The sequence below is a fragment of the Mercenaria mercenaria genome, chromosome 13 (assembly GCF_021730395.1).
Source record: "Mercenaria mercenaria strain notata chromosome 13, MADL_Memer_1, whole genome shotgun sequence".
Taxonomy (NCBI): domain Eukaryota; kingdom Metazoa; phylum Mollusca; class Bivalvia; order Venerida; family Veneridae; genus Mercenaria; species Mercenaria mercenaria.
This window is the reverse complement of record NC_069373.1, coordinates 74446062-74471914: the sequence shown is the minus strand read 5'-3', so window position 1 is coordinate 74471914 and position 25853 is coordinate 74446062. Positions and strand designations below refer to the sequence as shown.

The 25853-nt window shown below is 33.3% G+C and overlaps 2 protein-coding genes across 6 annotated transcripts in view; one reads left to right on the top strand and one right to left on the bottom strand.

Moving 5' to 3' along the window:
* The window catches only part of LOC128548037 (TBC1 domain family member 30-like), a 115938-nt gene extending 102851 nt beyond the window's left edge, over positions 1–13087 (bottom strand). The window contains exons 1-3 of one of the 2 annotated variants that reach the window (XM_053522316.1): positions 12800–13087; positions 9034–9248; positions 3063–3227 (exon numbers count right to left, since the gene is read on the bottom strand). In XM_053522316.1, coding sequence (XP_053378291.1) covers positions 3063–3227; positions 9034–9248; positions 12800–13014 — 595 coding nt within the window. In that variant the 5' untranslated portion in view covers positions 13015–13087. Of the gene's footprint in view, positions 1–3062; positions 3228–6907; positions 6990–9033; positions 9249–12799 lie in introns of those variants that run through there. The other variant, XM_053522317.1, reaches the window with a different exon arrangement.
* On the top strand, positions 9120–25853 carry LOC128548042 (thioredoxin-like protein 4B). Of its 4 annotated transcripts, none has more exons than XM_053522331.1 (5): positions 9120–9255; positions 12351–12503; positions 13060–13252; positions 22023–22174; positions 24791–25853. In XM_053522331.1, exons 3-5 carry the CDS (start codon positions 13118–13120, stop codon positions 24954–24956), a joined length of 453 nt encoding a protein of 150 aa, XP_053378306.1. In that variant the 5' UTR covers positions 9120–9255; positions 12351–12503; positions 13060–13117; the 3' UTR covers positions 24957–25853. The 4 variants fall into 4 exon arrangements, with proteins under 4 accessions (XP_053378306.1, XP_053378308.1, XP_053378307.1 ...); XM_053522332.1 differs by having other exon boundaries at positions 9123–9255; positions 11653–12503; XM_053522333.1 differs by lacking the exon at positions 12351–12503 and having other exon boundaries at positions 9121–9255.

The window sequence follows — 25853 nt, the reverse complement described above, 5'->3', positions numbered from 1 at the left end:
AAAATAGATTTTGTTATAAACATGTTACACTCTTGAAGAAAATAACATAAAGGTTTTATAAAATGGTATTATTCTATGGTATGGTTTAAATTTTGGAAATTTCTGCCCAAAAATGGCCCAAAAAAACCCAACTGGAGTGGAACGATTTGAACAAACCTGGAAACATTTTAAGCAAGAAGAGCACTGCCTTCTGGTGCAAATGCTCTTCTGCTAGTGAATATGCAAGAACAAGTATCATTTCTTTACCTACTTACTAAACTACTGATGATAAACAAGTGTACAAAAGTTATATCTCTATAATGGTGTATTTAAGCAAACTTGACATACAAAAAAGTTTGAACAAAGAAATACACATTTTCTAAGTATAAAAAGGGGCAATAATTCTAATAAAATACAAGGGACATTTATGCTTCTTATACTATTGTACTGAACTAATGATGATAAACTGCGTACAAAGTTTCAAAGCTAATCCTCACACAGCTTTTAAGATAAGCCAAAGTGGACCTAAACAAAAATATTAACTAAAACAAAGATACTACCTTGTCAGTTTTTGTTTCAAAATCAGATGACCTAAGAATACAGCTGTAAAAGTCAAAGATCTGTGAAATTCTTACATTTACCTTTAAAGAAAGTACTTTTAAAGAAAAATCTTGAAACTTTTAAATGACAAAGTATTTCTGATTGAAAATTCATATAGTTAAACAACCAAAACTTTCTCAATTTTCTGTTACCTTGGCAATGCTAATTACATACCATCACGTAATTTGACTCCAAAGAAACCAAAACCCTATAATAGGTTTCTAATCTTGTCATTAGTACCTGAGAAAAGTGCAGTAACTATGGCAATATCAGCCACAATATGATTAAATTTCCTAACAGGTTGGTAACTGGGGAAAGATTTAAAGGCATTTCAATTGTCATCAGCAAAACTTCAAATAAGGTGTTATGAAAAATAAAAATAATTTCTGAAAGTGTACAGGAATGGGTCCATATGAAACAGCAAAATCCCAACGAGAAACAAGAGGGTCATTGACCCTAGAGCGCTCACCTGATTATAAGGATTTAAGTGTGTTTGCATAACGTAATGATACAAGTATTGATAGGTTTCTTCTACGTTAGCCGTCACACACATTCTTTAGCCTAGGGCAATAGTTAGACAGTACAACTCTGACATCACACACCAAAAATCAAGGCTCTAGCTATTGTTGATTCAGAGAAGAAGATGCATGTGGTCCAAGTTTGAAGCCTGTATCTTCAAACATGTGAAAGTAGGTCACTAAGTCAAAATCAAGGTCAAATTTCATTTCAGAACACAAAACTATGCATGTGGTCCAAATTTGAAGCCTGTACCTTCAAAAATGTGAAATAGGTCACTAGGTCAATCTCAAGGTCAAAGTTAATTTCGGTACACAAATCTATGCATGTGGTCCAAATTTGAAGGCTATAGCTGCAGAAATGCAAAAGTAGGTCACTAGGTCAAGATCAAGGTCAACTCATGTCAAGGTTCATCTAGCCCTCAAAACTATACATGTGGTTCAAATTTGAATCTTGTAGAATATTGACAAGAACGTTTTTAAAGTTTTTCCCTATATAAGTCTATACAAACCATGTGACCCCGTGGCGGGGCTATATCTGACCCTAGGGGGATAATTTGAAAACTTGGTAAAGAACCACTAGATGATAGGTGATGCCACATTACAAATATCAAAGTTCTAGGCTTTGTGGTTTTGGACAAGAAGATTTTCAATGTTTTTCCCTATATAAGTCTATATAAACCATGTGACCCCCGGGGCAGGGCCATATTTGACCCTGGTAAAGGACACTAGATGATCCTACATACCAAATATCAAAGCCCTTGGCCCAGTGCTTTTGGAGATTCTGGGGCCAACAGTTTCACACAAGAAGATTTTTGAAGTTTCAACTATATACTTATAGGGAAAAGTGACCACGCCCTCTGTTTTTTGATGAATCAGAATAATTTGAACAATCTTGATAGAGTTTGTTCGTTTGTTTTGGGTTTAATGCCGTTTTTCAACAGTATTTCATTTATGTAACGGTGGGCAGTTAACCTAACCAGTGTTCCTGGATTCTGCACCAGTACAAACCTGTTCTCCGCAAATAACTGCCAACTTCCCCACATGAATCAGAGGTGGAGGACTAATGATTTCAGACACAATGTCTTTTATCAAATAGTCACGGAGAACATACGCCCAGCCCAAGGATCGAACTCATGACCCAGCGATCCGTAGACTGAAGCTCTACCTACTGAGCTAAGCTGGCGGGTGAATCTTGGTAGAGGGTCACACAAGGACCATTTGTGTAAAATTATTTCAAAAACGGGCCAGCAGTTTCATACAAGAAGATTTTTAAAGTTTCCACTATATACATATAGGGAAATGTGACCACGCCCTCTGGCAGCCATGTTTTTTGACGAATCAGTACAATTTGAACAATCTTGGCAGAGGGTGACATAAGGACCATTGACCATGGAGGAGATGTCGTTTAAACACATGTTTACGACGGATGCACGGATGCACGCACGACGGACGATGGATGCCAGACAAGCGTGATCACAATACCTCACCATGAGCACTTTGTGCTCAGGTGAGCTAAAAGCTGGTCTTAAATAAAAAGAAATATATTTTGGAGCTGCTGGCAAGTCCATTATAGTGTTTGTAATCAAAGAACAAAGAGGCAAAATCTTGTATCAACCCCACTACTCCGAACTTCCTCTAGCCCACTACAAATTTGGTAAAATTTAATGCTGGATATCTGTCGCCCTTACAAATAAGCAACATGAACCCTTACTAGAAATTCTCAAGAAATTATTTCAATTTTTGCCCAGTATGCAAATTTTAAGCAAAGTAGAGTCAATAATTACATGGCACTCCCTTGAACGAATTTTCTCAATTGCCAGAGGCAGACAAACCACAGACATAAATTGCAATGTACCAAAGAAATTTCCCTGCAGTGTCATAAACATTTAGAGAAAGCTCAAGTAAAGGCATTCTCAGCAAAAATGACATAAAACCTCTCTGACTATGTGTTATAATCTTTCTTACGTCTTTTTGGCGAAGAGGCTTGGATAATGGCTGTCACTATATCACAGTTATTCTGCAGTTTTGACATCCTACGTTCCCTACGCTTGAGCTGACGAACAAGTCTTGCCGACATCTGACTGACATGGCGCGATATCTCAACCAATAAATTCTTCAAATCTTTCAAGCCTGATGAAAGGGTAAAAAGATGAAGAAAGTTACATTTAAACAACTCAAAATTTGAAAAACATCTTTAACAATTTTGTTTTTAACAGCAACAGAATACGACATAATATGACACAAGTGTAAAATATGCATCTACATATCTCAGAGTATGTTCCCAAAATTTCTTGTTTCTGCCTGTCTTAACCTTTACCATACTAAATTTCTAAAATGAACTGGTCCATCATTTAATTTAAGCAATACCATTTATTATTCGAAAGGGTGTTCACTGAAAATTTACTGGCTGAATAGCGAACAGTGCAGACCATGATCAGCCTGAATCACTTGCCGCCAGCAGGCTAAACGTTAAAATGACGCAAACAATTTTCAAAAGAAGCATGCATCTTGATCAATATCAAAGTTCAAATTCTTTAAAACAGATACTGTAATATCATCTAATTCTGTGGCCATGAAATTTTGTAATTTTGACAAAAATAAGTGAATTTTGTGATTTCAAATTTCAAAGATAAAAGTAAATGAAAAATTTGCTTACTGACTGGAATTTGATTAAATAGCTGCAAATCTGACACATCAGTAAATCTAGACCATTGTGCCCTTTTTACAGCAGATTACAGTTCTATGCTTTCACATATAAAGTTCTTAGATTTACTTTTTGCTACAAGAGCCAACTTCATATAGCAACTTCCCAAAGGAGTTTGGGCTTAATGTAATGGACCCATAATATGTACAACATCCTGCAATTTCCAATCAATTACATCATATGCTTTTTTGGTATCCTTCAGCTTTTTTAACCATAAAAGGAAGTTTCTTTTCCATAACAAAAGGGGATAATCAAATGGAAAATCTTGGAAGTCATTACGGGTCAGCTACCTTAAGACACCTAAGTCATTATTTTAGTTAGTTCAGACTTGAGCATTCAGCTAAATGTGTAATGTAGATTAAAACATATATATTTATTTTGAACTTCTCTGTTGCTTTAAAATATATTCAATTTTTTTTTTGAAAGGCATTCATTATGATATAGAACTAAAATAGTATTACTGTACATAAAGTAGAGATGTCAAAAAATATTCAAATATAAATACAATAACTTGTCTCCCAATCGGGAAGCAAAATAATAATTTTATGACTTGTTTCCTCCAAATCACCCAGCACATAATAATATACATGGTGTCATTAAATGAGATATGCCATGCTAATTAAGACAATTTATCTAGATATGTAGAATTCAGAATTTTTTCAAATATCTCACTACTTTAATAATATTTCTCAGTTTTAAAGCTTATAGGAAACACAACTTCCTAGTCATGAAATTCACGTATATATTTCCACTGATTTGCATATTTACAATAGCCAGTTAACTACATTATCTTCATACTATTTATCTGATCAAGCAGTGAGAAATTTTAAACAAAACTGAAAAAAAAATCTCGTAACATGCATACTAAGAAGTTGAAAATGAATTTCAAAAGACTATGGAAACTACCTTGTATATTCTAATAACACCACTTAAAACCAATTTCATTGGAGCACACATAAAATACAGACACTTCACCTGATTTTTGATAATTCCTTCCAAATTTGATCAAAATCTGATAGAAATGTTACTGAAACTTGATCATTATCCTTATGATCATGAGAAAGTAAGCTTGGTATACTGTGAAATCATTAATATTTGTGGGAGACTAATTTTCGTGTATTTCGTTGTTAAGTCAATCCACGAAATTTAATGCAAACGAACAAGTAAAATTCCCATTCAGATTATGTTCAAAAGTTGAAATCCACGAATTCATATCCCCACGAAATTGCCGTTTTGACCAAAACCACGAAATTTCATGCCCACGAAATTAAATGATTTTACAGTAATCCAATACTGCATTTAGAAAGAATTATGGCCCCTTTCCACTCAGAAACTTTTTCTTGATTTCAAGTTTTTATTCTGGTTCGCATCAAAGCTTATAAAGGTGCCTACTATTGCATAAAATGCTTTTGGGCAAGTATAATCTTAAGCAACACAACATTTAAAACAAGAGCACTGCCCTGTGGGTGCAGACGCTCATCTGATTTTTTTGTCTCTGTATAACTGAAATATTGTCCTACCCATGATTTTCTAAGTCAAAAAGGAGCCATGATTCTTGCAAAAAGCAACGTAGAGTTATGGTTCCTGCTGTACAGAGTCAACTTTTAATGGCGAATAACTACTCCAAGTTTTAAAGCAATAGCTTTGACTGTTTATGAGAAAAGCTGACTTAAATGCAAAACTAAACCAAGAAATCTGATATTTACTAAGTCCAAAAGGGGCCATAATTCTTGTAAAAAGCTGGATGGAGTTATGTTTCTTGCTATACAGAGTCAGCTTTTGATGGTGAACAAGTGTTGCAAGTTTCAAAGCAAAAGCTTTGATAGTTTAGGAGAAAAGCTGACCTGAATGCAAAACTTTACCAAGAAATCTGATTTTCTAATTCCAAAAGGGACCATAATTCTTGCAAAAAGCAGGATGGAGTTATGTTTCTTGCTGTACAGAGTCAGCTTTTGATGGTGAACAAGTGTTGCAAGTTTTAAAGCAAAAGCTTTGATAGTTTAGGAGAAAAGCTGACCTAAACACAAAACTTAACCAAGAAATCTGAATTTCTAAGGCCAAAAGGGGCCATAATTCTTGCAAAAAGCAGGATGGAGTTATGTTCTTTGCTGTACATAGTCAGCTAATGATGGTGAACAAGTGCTGTAAGTTTTAAAGCAATAGTTTTGATAGTTTAAGAGAAAAGTTGACCTAAACATAAAACTTAACCAAGAAATCTGATATTTTCTATGTCCAAAAGGGGCCATAATTCTTGCAAAAAGCAGGATGGAGTTATGTTTCTTGCTGTACAGAGTCAGCTAATGATGGTGAACAGGTGTTGCAAGTTTTAAAGCAATAGTTTTGATAGTTTAGGAGAAAGTTGACCTAAACATAAAACTTAACCAGGCAACGCCGACACCAACACAGAAAGTGATGACAATAACTCATCACTTTTTTTCAAAACATCAGATGAGCTAACAAAACCTGCATCTGTAGAAGTATTAACATAATTAAAAGTTCTGTTGTACTTGTCAGACATCAGAAAACATTATTTTGTTTTCATAATCATCAAGAAGAAAAATATACGTGCAATCTGGGTAACTTAAGTTCTAGATATGGAAGACATTCAATACACAAAAAGCTTTCTGAAATTTTGAAATTAAGTCATTTCTATCTGAAATAAAAAATTTGTAAGGATGTTAAAAAAAAAATGAAAAGTAAAAAATTAATATATAATATTTTTCAGCTTTACAGTGGTGTTTTTAGTTCTATTCTCATGCCTTCTGAATGAACAAGTCATAAAAGAATGATTGTACTTCCATAACTGGAGGCATGCTACTATATGTATAAAGTTTCTCATTTTGTGAAGCAGTGGTTGATTAACCTGATGGGAAGTTTCCTCTTCAGAATAATCAAATATTTGTTCGGAAAGCTGACCAAAATGCTATTTGTTGCTATCCCTAGTATAAAGTAATGATACATCTTTGCACTTAAGTGAATCAATTCATTCTTGAGAAATTTCAGAGGAAGACTTCCTATCAAAGTTTTGAGTAAGTAGTTTATAAGGAAAAATATAAGAACATTTCTCACTTAACCTGCTATAACATTTATTCCTCAAAACATTTACCTAAATTTGAAAGCTCTTCCATTTTAAATACATGTCCACAATGTTTGAGGAGAAACAATTTTGAAATATTTTTGGTTAATTTATTTCCTCATGAATAATATATGAACAATAAATTTTATCTTATCAAAAGGGACACAACTCATTTCAACTATATGTTAAGTGTAACTTTGTAACAAGACAACAATAGTTCTTTCCCCTTACACAACCGAGAATTTTTCTTTTCTGAATATTTATCATATTGATTCTTGTAAATTTCCAAAACAACAATACTTTAGAATTTTTGCTTCTTTAATTTCAACATTTTTAGGGCTGAAAAATTATGGGATGGTGGAAGTGGTTCATATAGGTGTTCCTGTTTGTAATTATGCAAAATCCCCAAGGGCCCTAAGAGAAACAATATGTAATATTATTCAATGTTTTTCAGTGGTTTATTGAAATCTTACACTAGATTTACTGGAAACTTTCACTTTTCCAAACGGCTGAATTTTCATTTTGCCATTTTCCAAGTTACAGAACTACTTGGTCGCAAAAGAATACAAATAATATACAACTGGGAGGGTTTTTTTTCAGCTTTTTTTTTCTAAAATGTACATCAATTGAGATATTGAAGTAAAATGAAAACAAAGTCATAAAGATATGCAATCCACTGTATTAAAATGTAAAAGAAATTTAAACTGTCAAAGACAAGAGCTGTCACTATTAGTGACAAATACCCTCCAAGCATTTATGCCAAGTAATCTTAAAATCCCTTCATCGATGGCAAAGTTATGGACCGGACCAGAAACAGACAATGTTAAAGGTCCATTACTAAGGGAAAGTGAGTTGGCAATTTTTTTCATAGCCAGTGCATAGACTTCTGCAAGACACTAAATAATGAAGATTGGCAGGTCAAAATTTACAGAAGGTCTTTGGAACTCAAAGAAATGTATGTGTATTATGTTGAAATTTCAATGAATCGACAGAATGACCCCCCAGGTCTGTTTAACTTTCTTCATACTTCATAGAAAAATAATTGTACATATACTGCGATTTATTTCGAAATTCTACATACCAACTTTCATTTTTCAATAAAATGAAATAGTTTCTGTGCTTTTTAAAAGAAATTAAAATGTCCACTTTCCTTAGTATTGGACCTTTAACCTTTAACCTGTAAGTGTGACCTTGACCTTAGAACTAGGGATCTTGAACTTGCGCACGACACATCGTCTCATTATGGGGAACATTATTTTGTGCCAAGTAATTTCAAAATCCCTTGATGAATGGCAGTTATGAACCAGACACGAAACAGACCCTGTTAATCTTTGACTTCTAAGTCTTACCTTGACGTTTGAGCTAGAGGTCTGTATCTTGCGTATGACAAATCTTCTCATTATGATAAACATTGACAAGTTATTTAAAAATCCCTTTATGGATTGCAGCATTAAGGATCGGACACAAAACAGACCTTGTTTACCTTTGACCTCTAGATGTGACCTTGACCTTGGTGCTAGTGGTGTGGGTCTAGTGCATGACATATCGTTTCATTATGGTGAACATTTATGCCAAGTTATTTTAAAATCCCTTCATGGATGGAAGAGTTATAGACCAGACATGAAACAGACCCTGTTTTAAACCTTTGACCTCTAAGTGTGACCTTGACCTTGGAGCTAGAGGTCTAGGTCTTGCGCATGACATGTCTTCTCATTATGGTGAACATTTATGCCAAGTTATTTAATAATCCCTTTATGGATGGCAGAGTTACAACCCGGACAAGAATTTACACAGACGCACACCTTCGGGGGGCATAAAAAAACTATTTTATAGCATTACCGTAGATACTTGTGTATAATATGCAGATTTTTTACCCCCAGGACCATGCATATGACATTGTGTGTAAAACTGGTATAATTGGTAAAAATCACTGACATCAAGAAATAAAAAGAAAACATGTTTGTTTTACCAGTAGAACTGAATTACCTTTACCTAATGAACACCAGATTTTAAAATACCTTTTCTGATGTTCACTCGCTGAAAGGTAATTCATTCTTACATTAAGAAACAAACATCACCTATATACCAGTCAGTAAAATTACAACTGTTTTCTGTGAATTGTATTGATACTATTCTGATAGAAGAAATAATTATACCATAATCTTGCAGGATACCGCGATGAAGGTGACCGAGGGGCCGACCTGCTATCTCCAGATGTACTGGATGCCGTCTCCAGTGCATAAATTCTGACGTGCTAGAGCACTCTGTGAATGTGTCACTGTCAAAGCTGTCATGCCTGTGATCTTGCCAACGATCGTAGATTTCGGACAGAAGGCCATCCACAATTGAAGACTGACTATCAAGCCTTTGTCTGAAAGGTGTGTAAGTACAAGAGAAATTATTACCATTCGGGGTTTTTTTTCTGAAAAGAAAATATTTAGTTTTACTTTTCTTGCACATCAGACTGGGGTTTCCATCTATCACTCATGCCAGATAAACCCACAGATCTGGCACACACACGCCAAATGACTCTTGTGCTGTAAACAACGTCTAATGAACACATTTATGCAGCAGACTGTTGTATCAATTGTTGTATTAATTATACATATTTTATGTAAAACGGGACAAAAGTCAAATACCTTTCTCTCTGTTCTTTGTAGTATATTTCTCTATTTAGAAGTTTTTTTTGGAAAAATACAAAACATTACACTACAAATATTAAAACTAAACTAGAACTAGATGTAAGCCCAAGGGTTCGCCTAACTGCCCACCATTACATAACTGAAACATTGATGAGAAATGGTGCTTCACCATAAACAAACAAACAAAGAACTGAATGTTGTTTGTCTTCAAAATATCATGACATAATCTTTTTTTATGGACATCAACTCCCGTGCTTCATTGAAATAGGCAACTATCAGAAAATAGTGCTGAAAAGGCAGACATTAATTTTATGTTATTTTATCTATCATTTGTAGAATATGGCTGCAAGAAAAATAATCTATCACTGGTCTGAGTCTCCTGTGGGAATTCCAAGCCCATGGTTAACTGTTTAGGCAGTAACTTGATTAACTTAGAGCCTCTTCACGGCCTAACAACTACCTTGAGCCTGAAATTTCCATCTGCAACAACAACCATTGACAGATTATTTCACAATCACCCATCTGGATGCTGAATTTTACCATTCTGAATTCCTGAATGACTTTCCGTACACTGATGTTTGTACCTGGAGCCACTTAATCCAATTACAAATACCAAATATAACAGCATTAAATCTAAAAGGCTGTTAATAATGATGACTAAATCAGGGTCAATATTTTTTTCTGCCAGCACTCCTGCGTAGGACTAGGAACAGCTGTTGGAATGGGTTCCGACAAATAGTGATGGCATTTAACCTATATCTCTTGCAAAGAGGCAAAAACAGTGTTCAGTCACAAGTCTTTTATTGGATATATAACATTCAAGAAGTAAAACATTCAATAGTTCAGAAAGTATTCCTACATGTCTCCAGAAGTTACTGTTCTAAGATTTATAAAGTCAGAATAAATTAAGGATTGAGGAACCGAGCATTCAATAAATAGAGAATATTACATGAGTGTCTTTTCGTATTGAATTTATTAAACAATTTGAATAACATTATAATATGTGAGGCTCTGCCACGCATTTATCAATTTTATTCAATGAGTTTAATAAATCTAATCAGGAAAGACACAAATGTGATGTCCTTTTTATCACATGTAAGCTTTTCCTGCAGAATCATCAAAATATACCAAGTAAATTCGTCTAATGCTCCAAAACTTAAAATTACATCCATGTCAAAACTTTATTACACTAGTGCAATACCAAATTGATGTAACGGCTTTATAATTATTACACTCCCTTGACATCAAACATGTGATGAAGGGGTTTATTGTCATGGAGAAAAGACTGACAAATGAGAAGCTGAAGCCACTGAATACCAATACATATCGATCATTATTGTAGTATCAATATATATTCATACAGGTATTGAAATATACTGTGATTAAGGTCTACAAATAAACTACATGCAACAAAATGAATACAGGCTGATTCGGCCCAAATTTACTTGGCTTATTCGGCCCAGATTGTTCCTGACACTAATATCATGAGTAAAAATAACATTTATGAGTATTAAGTTTAATTTCTAATGTAAAGAATAATTAAAATGCTTATCAGATCAGGGATTTTTTAAGGCTGATTTTGGGGCCGATTATGGGCCCCATCCCAATAGCAAAATTTGCTTATTTTCCCAATTCTTAGGTTTAAATTTCCTAAAATTTTAGTGACCATTGAGTGTCTGCGAGTTTCTCACTGAAGAAATACCAGAAAATTTAGTAGACACTTTCAAAAGACAAAAAATATAAAACAAAAGACTTGTAATATGACATCAAATAATAACAATGCTGAAATAAAGTTTGTATGATGGTAAAACTTATTTTTTGTATTTCCCAATTTTCAGGTTTTACGCACCATTTTTCCCAACTGAATGGGCCCCGGCCCCAGTTTCTAAACAGTAAAAAAATCCCTGCAGATGCATAACTGATGCATTTTAGCTAGTCAAAACTTCTTACCTGCTTGTACGGTGTATATATTTTATGTTACGGTATAAGTCCATGTTTTAGAGGAAAAAGTTCGAACGTCATCAAATCATAGAAAGAAAGCATTGTTTTACATGAAAATTTAACAGCGTATAAAACATTTATATTATTCTACAAAACCATTGTCAATTTGCTGATATATGTAATGAATTCCAGAAAGAGACTGCATGAAGGGGCCACACTTCTGGACAGTTCAGCGGCTTTAAAAACTCACCATTTTTAAAAAGCTGTTACAGGTCTTCATTTTGATGCATTTGCAACATCATGCGAGTGTTTAAACTTTACATAACTAGGTAAAACAACATTTTTTGACAACTGTTTAAATTTTTTCTTTACAAATGGCATTCTTATTTAAAGGGGGACAACTCATTAAGAGTAGTTTAATTAAGTATCCAACTCTGTAGGACAGAACAGTAAAACGTGTATTGGACAGGTAAGTTGTTTGTCATGGTGCTGTTCATTTACTAAAAAAAATCTGTTGTTTTGTGATATACTGCTAAACCTTAAACGTCCTTTTGTCAAGTTAAATCCCTATTATCAACATTATTTCCTGAACATTACTGAATCATACAAAATATATGGTCCTTATTGACTCGTTAATCAGTTTGTGGTTCAAATCAGCCAAAATATATGGCAATTTTCTATTTTTATTCAAAGTATTTGGTCCGAATCAGTCAAAATATTTGGTCCAAATCAGTCTGGGCCGGATAAGCCATGGTCCGAATCAGCCATGGCCTGAATCAGCCAAAATCATTGTTTTTTGTAAATTCAAATAATATTCAGTCTTTAGTTGTTGTCAAAACCATTTTAAAGACATGTAAGATTAAATTTATCTTTAACTTGTTTACATATAGATTTTACATTTTCGATTATTATCCTGGTGAGCACTAGATCTATACATAGAGCTCCGAATTGGCCACCCCTATCGGGCCTCAGTCAAAGGGCAGCATGTCAATACATGCAATCAGCTGTTTAGAGGGAGTAGAGGCTATGACTAGCATGACTAGGTGAGTACTACAAAGACACAACTGTAAAAAATATTATGGACTTCTACTCAAAGACATATTTTTAAAGATTTTCAAAATTCCTAAACTTCAAAAATACACTACTGGCCAAGAGCAAAAGATGCAATGTTTTACAAACATATTGGAAAGAACAACTGAGTATGATAATGTGGAAGGACCAAAATTACCATACATGACCCGGGTTTTCCTTCTAATAGGAACCGGCTAATTTCATTTTACGCATGGATCTTTTTTCCTGAAATAGACCTTAAACTAAACAAATACTGCATTTTTTGTACCTGTCATGAAAACAGAAGTCAACATCAGCACATGTATTCCTCGAATCAAACGAGTAGGACTCGCTCAATATTGGGTTTTGTGCAGTGACAGTTTGGTCTCTGCCTTCATTTACATTTTGTTTGTAATATGCATTGTAGTTATTGAATCTTGGATCAATTGGGGAGAAGATATTGATAGGAAACTCGTTTTCTAAATCACTGTCAGCGTCTGCCATCTTGCCATGTTTACAAAATACGGATCGTTTCTGTTTTCTTCGCAGCTGATACCCTTGTCCGCTTGGAAAGCTGGAAACCAAGCAAATACGGAAGTGGAAAAAAATGGCAAGTTACTTACTTCCAAATCTGTCTTCTAAGCACGAAATTGATAACATCATCAGATCAACAGAAGAACTAGTATTGGTACTTAGATTCGGAAGAGAAAGCGACACGGTTTGTTTGCAGTTGGATCACATTGTAAGATTCAAAATGCATTGTCATATGTTTTCGCGAATTTGCTGTCAACAGGGTATATTTCGACTAGTGTTATATTCGGATAGATTTTTTAGATTTTTGCTGTCTCGTCAAGTCAAAACTGATTGCATATTTCGGTCAGGAAATCCCCAATGAAGTTCAAGGTATTGTCATCACTTGGTCATTAGCCTTACTCATTTGGCTTATCAGGATGACTTATTTTATCATTTATTTACGATCCGATGTTTTATAGTTGCAAGGGTGTAGGAGCTGGGTTGTCAGACTATTCCCCCACAAGATGATTCCCCCTCAAGACAATTTCCCCCCAAGACAGTTCACTCCCGGACAATTCCCCCCACAATGTTATGTAAGGGTGACAGTTCCCCCTTTCCATATTATAATATGCAGTGCTCCAGCTAGCTATTTACAGCAGGGCACATCGCCCGTTCCGAAATTCGTTCCGCCCTGTTGCCCCGCCAGGCACCCTGCCCGTTTTACAACCATTCATTTCTTTTTTTAGCCAAACTTCCCTTTTTTGCCTCAGTGATTATAATACACTGCTTTATTGCCCCCTTTTTATCGAGTGATACACGCCGGGGGGCATTGACATAATTAGCAAACAATTAAACAATTACCTGCTGTAATCGTGCCCGAGGCAGACCATGATATTTTAGACTGCTCCACTATCATTAAAATCATTGAACCTTAGTGTTAAAACAGTTTGCAAACCAGTCTGAAATCATTATCATTTCGCGCCACCTGTCAAAGTGTACTTTCGTTTTCGGTAATATAGTGGTAAATACCCCTTTATACACAACTGAAACTTAAGTCCAGACAACAGACATTTATATGTAATTAATAAAAATCGATCACAATCAAATTTAAATAGGAAAATATTTTGATTTTATCGTTTTACAAGTTTTTGAATCGAAAGTAAGTTGTCGTCTGCTTTGTGAAATTGCCGATTTTTCATGAAGATATCTTTGAAATTAGTTTACTAAGATGTAATGACAGGGTACACTTTAATGTCAGATACTGTGAAATGCTGTTAAACTGTCTTTGCATCATAATATTTTTTCAAAAATATTGTTTAAACTGGACAATCAACGACTTTTAGAAAAAGGTGTAACCATATCCGGATATAAAATTTTGGATACCCAGAATATGTCTATTACAAGTGCTAAACTTGCTTTTAGACTGTTGTAAGTTAAAAACTTTGCCTGATTTCATTTATTTAAGTGGAAGTTTAAACTTTATTTTCTGTATATAATATGTTGCAGGTATAAATTTATAAATATCAAGTAGCCTACATGGAGAAGATGTGTACTGAAATTGTAACAAGTAAAATAGGCCTAAACACATAGATATTGTTATTCAGTATGTAATTACAAAGAAATGTTACAAGTTGAAAATCAATGCCAAGTAAAATACAAACAGCAGAATTTTTAGTTAATAAATAGGTGCATTAGAGATGACAGACATAGCCTATTAAATGACCATACCTAAAGTGTGCCAAAAAACATGCCTAAATTATGCCAAATTCCATGCCTAAAGTATGTTAAAATGCACTGTATGCATGGATCAGTTATATATTTTTTTCCCGGGGGAGCACGGTCCCGGACCGACCACCACCCCAGATGTGCCCTTTTCAGTGCCAGCACCCTGCCCTTTTTTAATCCTAGCTGGAGCACTGATATGTTTAAAGGGTTGTAAAGTTTATTTAATATGGAAAAATCCTATACTCCAATACTGTATATTTAAAAATAAATAGAAAAACTTATATTTGATGCATTAATTTGGTACCCAAAATAAGGAATTTTTTTATGTGAAGTAGTAGCATTTTGGATAAATAGCCATGGCTGAGAACTTAATTATTTTTAAAGCAATTTATTTATTTGTTAACGGTATCTATAATGGAACCTCTATGCAAAGATGTATGTAAAAAAAATAGAAAATATTTACGTTTAATAAGGTAATCTGATCGTCAAAATAGCATATTTTTCTATGTGAAAATGTGGCATTTTCGGGAACGTGGAAATCATAAAAGTGCTTAGAACTTAAATACACTTAAAGCAATTAAGTTAATTTTTGTATTTATCTATAGAGAATTAACCTTTATGCTACGACATATATAAAAAGAAGTAAGAAATTTACATTGATAAGGTTGTCTGATCGTCAAATAATGCTTATTTCTATTGAAGTTGTACTACTTTGGATAATAGCTAGCTAGTGCTATAAAGCATTAAAGTATCATTTATAGCCTTTCATTAGTGTTTTATATACATAATTATTTTACATTCTTTCTATTTTTATGTAAGTAGTTTATATATTAATATACTAGAATAAAAATCGAATCAAATATCTAATTACATGAGAGATAATCTAACCATAATGTTCTTTCATGTTTTCCGAGTTTCCCGATGTTGGACAATAAAACTATCTTAATCATATTAATTGGGGAAAACTAAAAAGATTACAGTTATGTTGATAAAAGCCAATAATACCGCTTTAAGCATTAATATGAAAAACTTGGTCAAAAACGAAGCTGCAAACATGAATTAAAAAAACGATGAAATATCAATACAATTTTACAAGTTGAAACGTCCTTGGAATTCACCATGAAATTTATTAAGGATGTTACATGTGTTGGTTTGCTTTCATTCCAAAAGCATGGAGTAATAGTATTTTTTCTGGATAAAAAGTACTATATCCTTACAATACAGGTTTTGATAAATTTCTTACAAGAAGAAGTTGATTGGCATTATCTAATTTTGATTTATCACAATTTCCAACAAGTGCTTCATCAGAAGTATCACAAAATGTTAGTAATACTGATAATTGTCATTATACATGGACAAATTGTTATATTGTTTATAAATATCATAATCTTAACACATAGAACACAATTAAAATGTAACAACAACAATATCATAATAATTGATTGATCAATGTCAGCTTTGATTACTGTTTTACAGCTGGTAATTCAATTAAGAGGTGTGAAAGATTGACTGGTTACCATTTTGATCAAATTTGTTTATTGCAATAATGTCATTACGCGGTTCTGGTAATCAGCACCTTTCAATCGAATTGAGAAGTCAAAGGAACAATGATTTGTTTGTATGTATCCCTTAATTATTATACATTTTAGGTTGTTTTTTCTGGAATGAAATATCCCAAAAAGGTTTGAGATTTATTTTATACAAGTACTATTTCCTGTTTCATGTGTAAATAATCCTTCTATTAGATGGAAGTATTTTGATGAAGAAATTCCAGTACTCAGAGCAAACATTTACCTAGTGTAATTTTTGGCAGTGTCTCACTGCCTTCTTCAGCACTGACTGACCGGTTATGGTAGGTCACGTGACGTAGGAAGGTCACGTGATCGGAGGAGAGGTCCGTAGACGGGAAGTATTTATCATATTCTACATATATATAAAATCAAATAAAGCGGATGCAGTGGTCCTGTGAGTTATAATTGTCCGTAAGTACTGACCTGGCACTCATTAATCTTTGCCAATATTTTCTGGCGTTCTCTAGGGCTGTCATCGATAGAAACGGTATCGATATATCAACGATATTTTTTTGTCGATCGATTATCGATTCCCATTTTCAAAAATCGATATTTTACAGAGAGAAAAAACTATCCAGATAAACACTCAGACCCTCAAAAACTATAAAGTTCATAAAGTTGTAAATTTGGATAAATCCAAAAGAGAAGTGAAGGCAAAATAAAAATGAAAGATTTTATTAATTTTTATTTATTTCTTTTATTTCATAGATACAAATACTACACAATCAAACAGTAATATGAAAAGTAGGCAATAAAACTAAAAATAGCATTTACAGGAAGGTATATAGTATGCATACGGACAAATAGTTTGTTAATCTAACTTAATAATCGATATATCAATGTATCGTCGATATTTGTCTTCTGATATATCGGTATCGCCGATATGCCTAAGACCCAATCAATGACAGCCCTAGCGTTCTCATATTTTATGCGATATTTGTGTCCTGAAAATATCTACATTAGTTAAAATAATGGATACAGTTAACCAATGGCACAGTTAACATAATTATTTAAAAATCTCTTTTTGAGTCTTTAAGCTGAATTTTGTTCTTTAATAAGTGCATCAGTTATCGATATTATACTCTATGATTATAATTATTCTCAAGACACCTCTTTCCATTCACATTCATTAGATGTAGATAATTATAGATATTGAAAAATCTGCAGGGGATTTTGTCCTACACTCAATATACAGATATTAGAAAGAAGAACCTTGGTAATACACAATGGCCCACTATTCAGAAAAATAATAATAATTCAATGTCTTCGAAAAATGCTAAGCTGCTTCTTAAGATAGCTAAGTTTATTAATGAAGCCACACAATATAGAGTCAATACACTTAAAAATGATACCACATAATATACCCTGCAGCTAAGATCTAAGGAATTAATGTAGAAAATTAAGAAAAATAATTGTCATGTTTTTTTTTTATGGAAGAGGTATTAAGTATTAAGATTTATCACACCGCTAAAATTTAAGGAATTCATTGCATAAATTGTTTTTACTCAAAAATTGATATTTCAAACAAAATAAGAAGTGAAGTTTAACTTATGTCATATCTTTTATAATACTCATAATGGATACTCCTAACCAACCACTAAATTTCAAATTTCCAAAACACACTTTTGGAATAAAAAATCCTGAACAGCGCTCATTCAATGTTCAGTGCTTGGCTTCACTATGATGAGATACGTATTCTCTGATTTCACATGTTTTCATCATGAAAAACTTTTAAAATCATTTCTTAAATTTGTAACATTATGTAAATGGTAAGAAAATACTGGAGTCAATACCCCTAAAATGTACCAGAACAAAAATTTTCTGGGGAGCCTCCCCGTACCCCCATTATGGGAGGAGGTATCTCCCTCCAGTACCTACCCCACCTTTCGCGGCCCCAATATCAAACACCTTCCGACGCCCGTCCTAAGAATATTTTCACAATGTCTAACTAAAAAATATAGATAATAGAATAAAGGATATAAATATAATTGTCCAATGAACTGTTAGTTACCAGGTCAAAGAATAATAATTTTTTCATGTAGAATAATAAAAAGCTCACCTTAGAACAAAATTAGTAAAAAAAAAGATATTTTTACATCAGTATAAAGAAAAAATAATATGAATAATATAAGGTGACAATTCCCCCCCAGTTTGGGGGGGGAATCGTCAGGGGGGGAATTGTCAGAGGGGGAATAGTCTTGGGGGGGGGGAACTGCCTAATTCTAGGAGCTGGGCCGGCAGGGGTGGCACCTGCCGCCCCAATATTTCAAGGAGTGGTGAAATGCCAAACTCGTAAATTTTTAAAAAATGATAGAAAATATAATTGGGGCTCCCCTTACCAATTGTCAATTTATCATGAAGTGCATGTACACAAAATCTTGTCATATTGCTGACACCTTGCTAGATCAGCTGGGTGACGGGGTATTGTACAAAATTGATAATCCGCAACGACCAAGGCCGCTGTATTTGCAAGCCCCACAGACTCAGATTATAGGCGATACATTAATTAATGAAAGTTAATCATATTTAATTGCCGACTGCCGAACAAATCTTAATGTTGTGTCTCAAATTCAGCCGACAAAGGTAAATATCTTGAGTAAAACACAAACGCAAATCGGCATCTTTAGATGTATTTTCATAAAATATATTTAATTAAATATTTTTGACACCTAAACATCTTGTTTGAAATATCAAAAAAACAAACAAAAAACAAAAAAAAACGATCATAATGATTAAATTCAACGCATCAAATGTAGAAAAATCCCCGTAGATTTTACAGATCTAGTATTACAGCTTCTACATAAAAATGGAATAGCCCAATCAGCCTGCAATTCTGCGTTTCCAAAGCGATCATTAGGGTAATATAATTGGTGCTTATTTCAAAAAGAAAACAGTGAAATGCGTTTTACCTTTATAATGCCATTTAATGACTAAACTGGCATTTATAAGGATTGGATTACCCCTTTAAGTCAGTGTCTTGTGCTTGATCCCCTACTTAGACATTACTGGTTCTACCCTGGTAAGACATTGTCCGTATTAACATCGTACCACCATTACAGTGTTTAAACACAGTAAACTGTAAGTGTGGGTGAGAACTAAAAAAAAAAAACAAGTATGTTTAACAACTACTGAGCAGTTCCAAGTCGCCAGATTGCACCATTTACTCTAGCTATATGCAATTTTTTCCCGGAGCTACCCGGACCCCATTGATGGAAGGGGGATACCCTCTCCCCAAACCCACATCGTCCGCTGCATTTTACTGTTAGGAAAATGAAGACATTAAAAAATCTAAAAAAGTCATTATATATTGGTCAGACTTACTTGCTCTAATAAATCAAACATTAATATTCATGTATAAACTTCAAATGGCTTGAATATAACTCATAATTTTAAATAAGAGACTCCGTTAAATTTTCGAAAATATGATGTGACAGGTGTAAAGAGATATCTACCCTGACACTGGTTTCAATACACAGTAGACTGCCGATGCCACTAAATTACAGAAACAAAACTCAAAATATACATTTAGAAAAATGTCAGTGAGGCAAATTTATGCTTTATTAAATAATGTCTACATAAATTCATTATCAGAGATGTAATCATTACAAATACTTTGTACATGTACCAGAAAACGTTCCCAACGGATTTCATTGGGTTTCCTAACAGAAGTATGCGGAATAAGTTTAGAGGTAACGGGAACAGCGACTGTCAAAGATTATCACGCTGTTTTGAAACGTCCTATTATTTGGACTGCTTGATCGTCGGCGTTGGTTAAAATTTTTGTTTAGGTCCACCTTTCCTCAAAAACTATAAGAGCTACAGCTTTGAAACTTTGCACACTTGTTTATCATCACTATGTGACTGTGTAGGCCAAGAACCATAACTCTGATATGCATTTTGTCAGAATTATGGCCCTTTTTGTACTTAGAAAATTTGAGTTTCTTGGTTAAAAACTTTGAAACTTTGCACACTTGTTTATCATCATTAGATGACTACGTAGGCCAAGAACTATAACTCTGATATGCATTTTGTTAGAATTATGGCCCTTTTTAGCTCATCTGATTTTTTGAAAAAAAATGATGAGTTATTGTCATCACTTGAGCGGTTGTCGGCGTCGGCGTCGGCGTCGGCGTTGCCTGGTTAAGTTTTATGTTTAGGTCAGCTTTTCTCCTAAACTATCAAAGCTATTGCTTTGAAACTTGGAATACTTGTTCACCATCATAAGCTGACCCTGTATAGCAAGAAACATAACTCCATCTTGCTTTTTGCAAGATTTATGGCCCCTTTTGTACTTAGAAAATATCAGATTTCTTGGTTAAGTTTTATGTTTAGGTCAACTTTTCTCCTAAACTATCAAAGCTTTTGCTTTGAAACTTGGAATACTTGTTCACCATCATAAGCAGACCCTGTACATCAAGAAACATAACTCCATCTTGCTTTTTGCAAGAATTATTGCCCCTTTTGGACTTAGAAAATCAGTTTTCTTGGTTAAGTTTTATGTTTAGGTCAGCTTTTATCCTAAACTATCAAGCTATTCCTTTAAAACTTGCAACACTTGTTCACCATCATAAGCTGACCCTGTACAGCAAGAAACATAACTCCATCCTGCTTTTTGCAAGATTTATGGCCCCTTTTGGACTTAGAAAATATCAGATTTCTTGGTTAAGTTTTATGTTTAGGTCTACTTTTTCTCTTAAACTATCAAAGCTATTGCTTTAAAACTTGCAACTCTTGTTCACCATCATAAGCTGACCCTGTACAGCAAGCAACATAACTCCATCCTGCTTTTTGCAATAATTATTGCCCCTTTTGGACTTAGAAAAATCATTTTCTTGGTTGAATATTATGTTTAAAACAACTTTTCTCATAAACTATCAAAGCTATTGCTTTAAAACTTGCAACAGTTTTTCACCATCATAAGTGGACACTGTACATCAAGAAACATAACTCTATCCTGCTTTTTGCAAGAGTGATGGCCCTTTTTAGACTTAGAAAATCATGGGTAGGACAATATTTCTATTATACAAAAAAAATCAGATGAGCGTCAGCACCCGCAAGGCGGTGCTCTTGTTGTACTTAGGAATTCTGAACTACAACTCTTTTCTTACATAATGTCCAGCACTTGCAGACAAGCGATGGCACCCATAGGAGGTGCTCTTGTTTTAATTTATTATTCAATTAAATTTAATTTACTGTTACTGTCATAATCTGACATGTGTTTATCTAGCATTTTTAAGTGAAAATTGCCTTGAGTGTTAAGCAAATGGTAATATTTGAAAGCCTGGTTCTCGCATTTGACAGTTTGGACACTTTATTTCTTCATTGTACTCACTGTTGACCTGTTTGATTAGTTATGTAATCAGCTTTGTGAGTTAAATAATCAGCCTTGTCAGTTAAATAATCAACCTTGTCAGTTAAATAATCAACCTTGTCAGTTAAATAATCAGCCTTGACAGTGGTTATTGGCCTTGCATCATTTTAATGGAAAGTCATAATTTTGTTTAACAAAAGAAAATGTAAAGAATTTAACAGCTTATATAATATTGAACAATTTGTATTTAGGCAATACATGTATTGTATAAGGTAGCATAATGTAATTTAAAAAAAACATCAGCTATTTTAAGAAAATAGATAATTTATTGAAATGCTTAACTGCAAAAAAAATGCTTGAGTTTATGATTGATTCACTAATATTTTTTTCAGTTATCTAAGGCTGTGGATGATTTAGCTAAGATGGCACGTATTTACACGGTAGATGTTGACAGTGTACCAGTCTACACAAGATACTTCGACATCACATTGATACCAGCAACCATCTTTTTCTTCAATGCACAACATATAAAAGTTGATTGGGGGTTTGTTCTTTGTCTTGTTATAATTTTAAAGTTTTCATAAATTTTGAAAAGCCTTTATTTTAAGCAAATAATGTGAACCTCATAATTATTGGACATTGACTTATGGGTGGTTTTCAAAATAATGAAGCTTTTTCTTCTCTCTCACCTTACTTCAATTCAGTTCAGTTTTAGAATGTGTTTTGGAGCAAAATATATCCAAATCAATGTACTCAATAAATGTGTGCAATTTTATCTTGATGGCTCAAGCAGTTTTAAAGTTATATTAAATTATATAGCTAATTTTGTCCCCTGTGCACCCAAAAAAGTGTGACATTTTACATGAAGTATAGTTTTCAACTGAGGTTTACTTTTTAAAACCATGATTTATTGTTACAGCTTTGGCTTTTTAATGTAACTTAAACTCTGCACATTTAAATAAAATACTTCTTTTCATTACCTACATCTTATTGTTACTAATATTTCACATCTTGTGATGGAACCCTTTTCACGAAAAATAGTGAAAAAAATACTAAATTTAAATGTTGAACACTACAATTTCATAACCCTATTACTTTTCAAAAGTCTTAATGTTTTTCTAAGATCTTTATCCTTTCAGCTGTGAAGACACAGTATGATTTTTTTCTTTAATAAATCGACTTTCTCAGAAACTTGATGAATGTCTATACACCTAAAAATGTCCCCTGTGCACCTTTTCAGTTGTTAAGTGTCAGATTTCTTTTATTCTTTAAATAAAATGGGATTTTACTTTATTTTCCTTGAAAGGGAGTTACAACAGATACAAAAGCAGCCTTCAACTTCACATATTACTGACTGTTAAACATTCACAAAGCCAAAAGTGATGTCCCCTGTGCACCCTTTTTTTGACATATATCAATTATCATAGCATTACTGTAATTTGTGGTGGCATTTCTATATTCTTAGCAGTGTGTATGCAAAATTTAGGCATTACTTGATAATTTAGCATTATATAAGAAACCCTGGACAATTAAAAATTCATTGTTTGCATTTTTTTCCGAAGTTGCCAATTTTCAAGTTTAAAAGTGGAAACATCAGTTTTATTGCTTCTTAAGCTCTTAAGTTTACCTAAATATGTAAAGGTTCACTAGTAAATATTATGTAGTTAAAAGAATTTTACTTACCATGAACATATTCTATGAATAAATATTTTGATACAATTTGTCCCCTGTGCACCCTTTTTAGTAACATTATAAAGTATGTATGAATTTTACTATTCCTTTTTATCATGCATGGTATTTTGTCATTTTTCTAATATGAATAAGCAGTTCATGTAAATTAAATGATTTCAGTGTGTTAGTTATGTATAAAGTCACTTATTTTTCATTTAAAAGCATTACATTTTGTTGAATTTTCATGTTTTTGTAGTGAAAATTTTCAATTTTGTAGTTATTTTGTGGAATAAACTATTTTTTGATAGTATTTGTCTAAAGTTTATTACCAGTAGTCTTTTTATGAATAGAAAACTAATAATGGATGAATATTACACTGATCTTCAGTATGTGTCCCCTGTGCATCTTTAAAATAACTCAATTTTGAGTAGACAATTCTAGAAATTAGAATTATTGGACATTCTTGAAATTTGGCATGTGGTTTATAAACATGCAACATGTCAGAAAAAAGTTGGTTTTATAATTATATGATAGTTATTTTGCATTCAGCAACAACTTTTCTAGGTAAAGTTTTATTTTCATGTCAAATTTGTGCAGAAAGGGTGATTTTAAAAACCAATGTCCACAAACATATGATTAAATAAGTTTCAAACCATACACATACACCCATTACTTATCATTTATGTTGAAAAAATTACTGTAATACATATTTCCTTGTCATAAAACCATGCAACATTTATCACCCACCTTACTGGAAATTCACTGAACTTTTGAATTAAAGGCTGAAATATTTTCTGATTGGCATTTCTCAACACTTCCCCAAAGTTATTTCCTTCAAATATGAAGTATTTGCTATAATAAAAAATAGGTGACCACCATAAGAAATAAGTTTGAATTTTCAACCCCTATGTCACACTTTTGCTTCATTATTTTGAAAACCACCCTTATCACCTTTTCTGCACTTAGTTTTACACTTTTATAAGATGGTAACATATTATACTTAATATGCCAGAAACTTAATTCTTTTCTAAATGTTTTAATTATGTCCTTTATGCAAATGTTGTTGCACTTTCTGTGTCCAAGATATGAGCCGCGCCATGAGAAAACCAACATAGTGCATTTGTGACCAGCATGGATCCAGTCTGGTCAGGATCCATGCTGTTCGCTTTCAAAGCCTATTGTAATTAGAGAAACTATTAGCGAACAGCATGGATCCTGACCAGACTGCGTGGATGCGCAGGCTGGTCTGGATCCATGCTGGTCTCAAATGCACTATGTTGGTTTTCTCATGGTGCGGCTCATATTTTGGCAGCATACTTCAGTTTACTGATAGCTCTTGTTTAATTTTTATGATAATAGAACTTGATATATTAATTATAATAAGTCGCCATATGACCTATGACTGTGTCGGTGCGACGTTAAACCCAACAAATAAAAATAAAATAATTATAATATGATTGGTAGTACCATGAACTTGATATTTTTTCAGGACAGCGGACCATACAAAGTTTATAGGAACTTTCAAGAAGAAACAAGACTTTATCGATGTTGTAGAGACTATTTACAGAGGGGCAATGAAAGGTAAACTGATGGTTCATAGTCCACTAGATCCAGAGTCATTGCAGAAATATGAGCTTGTTTTTAAGGAGTTTTAGCTGACTGCTTTGTCAGAGTCTGCGAACTTAAAGCAGACCATAAGAGACAGCTGACCAGGAGCTGAACAGGAGGTATATGTACAACAGACCAAGAGGTACAGCCAAGCTTCAGATGTTGAAGTTCTGATAAGAAATGGGATTTCTGTAAACCAGAGGTTGTCTTGACTGCTTTGTCCAGAAATCTTGTGGAAATACTAACTAGTTTTCATGTTTTAGATAACTGCAAAACTGTAGTTTTCTTATAGCCAGGTCAGATATAAACAAAACCCAAAAAAGGTTTTCAAAAGTTCCTAAATGAATAAAGTGAGCAGAGACTTGCGATACAGTATTCAGTTTCAAGTGGAATGAGATAATTAAAGACATTTATTTCTAAACTAATAAAGTGATAAGATTCAGTGTCCAAATAGATAAAGAGAAGAAAGACTTTAGGTACAGTACTGAATCTTCAAATGAATAAAAACATTAAACTGATAAAAGACTTCAGATGCAATATTTAGTCTTCAAAGGAATAAAGTGAAGAAAGACTTTAGATACAGTATATAGTCTTCAAATGAATAAAGTGAAGAAAGACTTTAGATACAGTATAAAGTCTACAAATGAATAAAGTGAAGAAAGACTTTAGATACAGTATAAAGTCTACAAATGAATAAAGTGAAGAAAGACTTTAGATACAGTATAAAGTCTACAAATGAATAAAGTGAAAAAAGACTTTAGATACAGTATAAAGTCTACAAATGAATAAAGTGATGAAGGATTTAAGAAAAAGTATTTAATTTTCAAAGAAATCAAGTTAAGAAAGACTTTAGATACAGTATTTAGTCTTCAAATGAATAAAGTGAAGAAAGACTTAAGATACAATATTTAGTCTCCAAATGAATAAAGTGATGAAAGACTTTA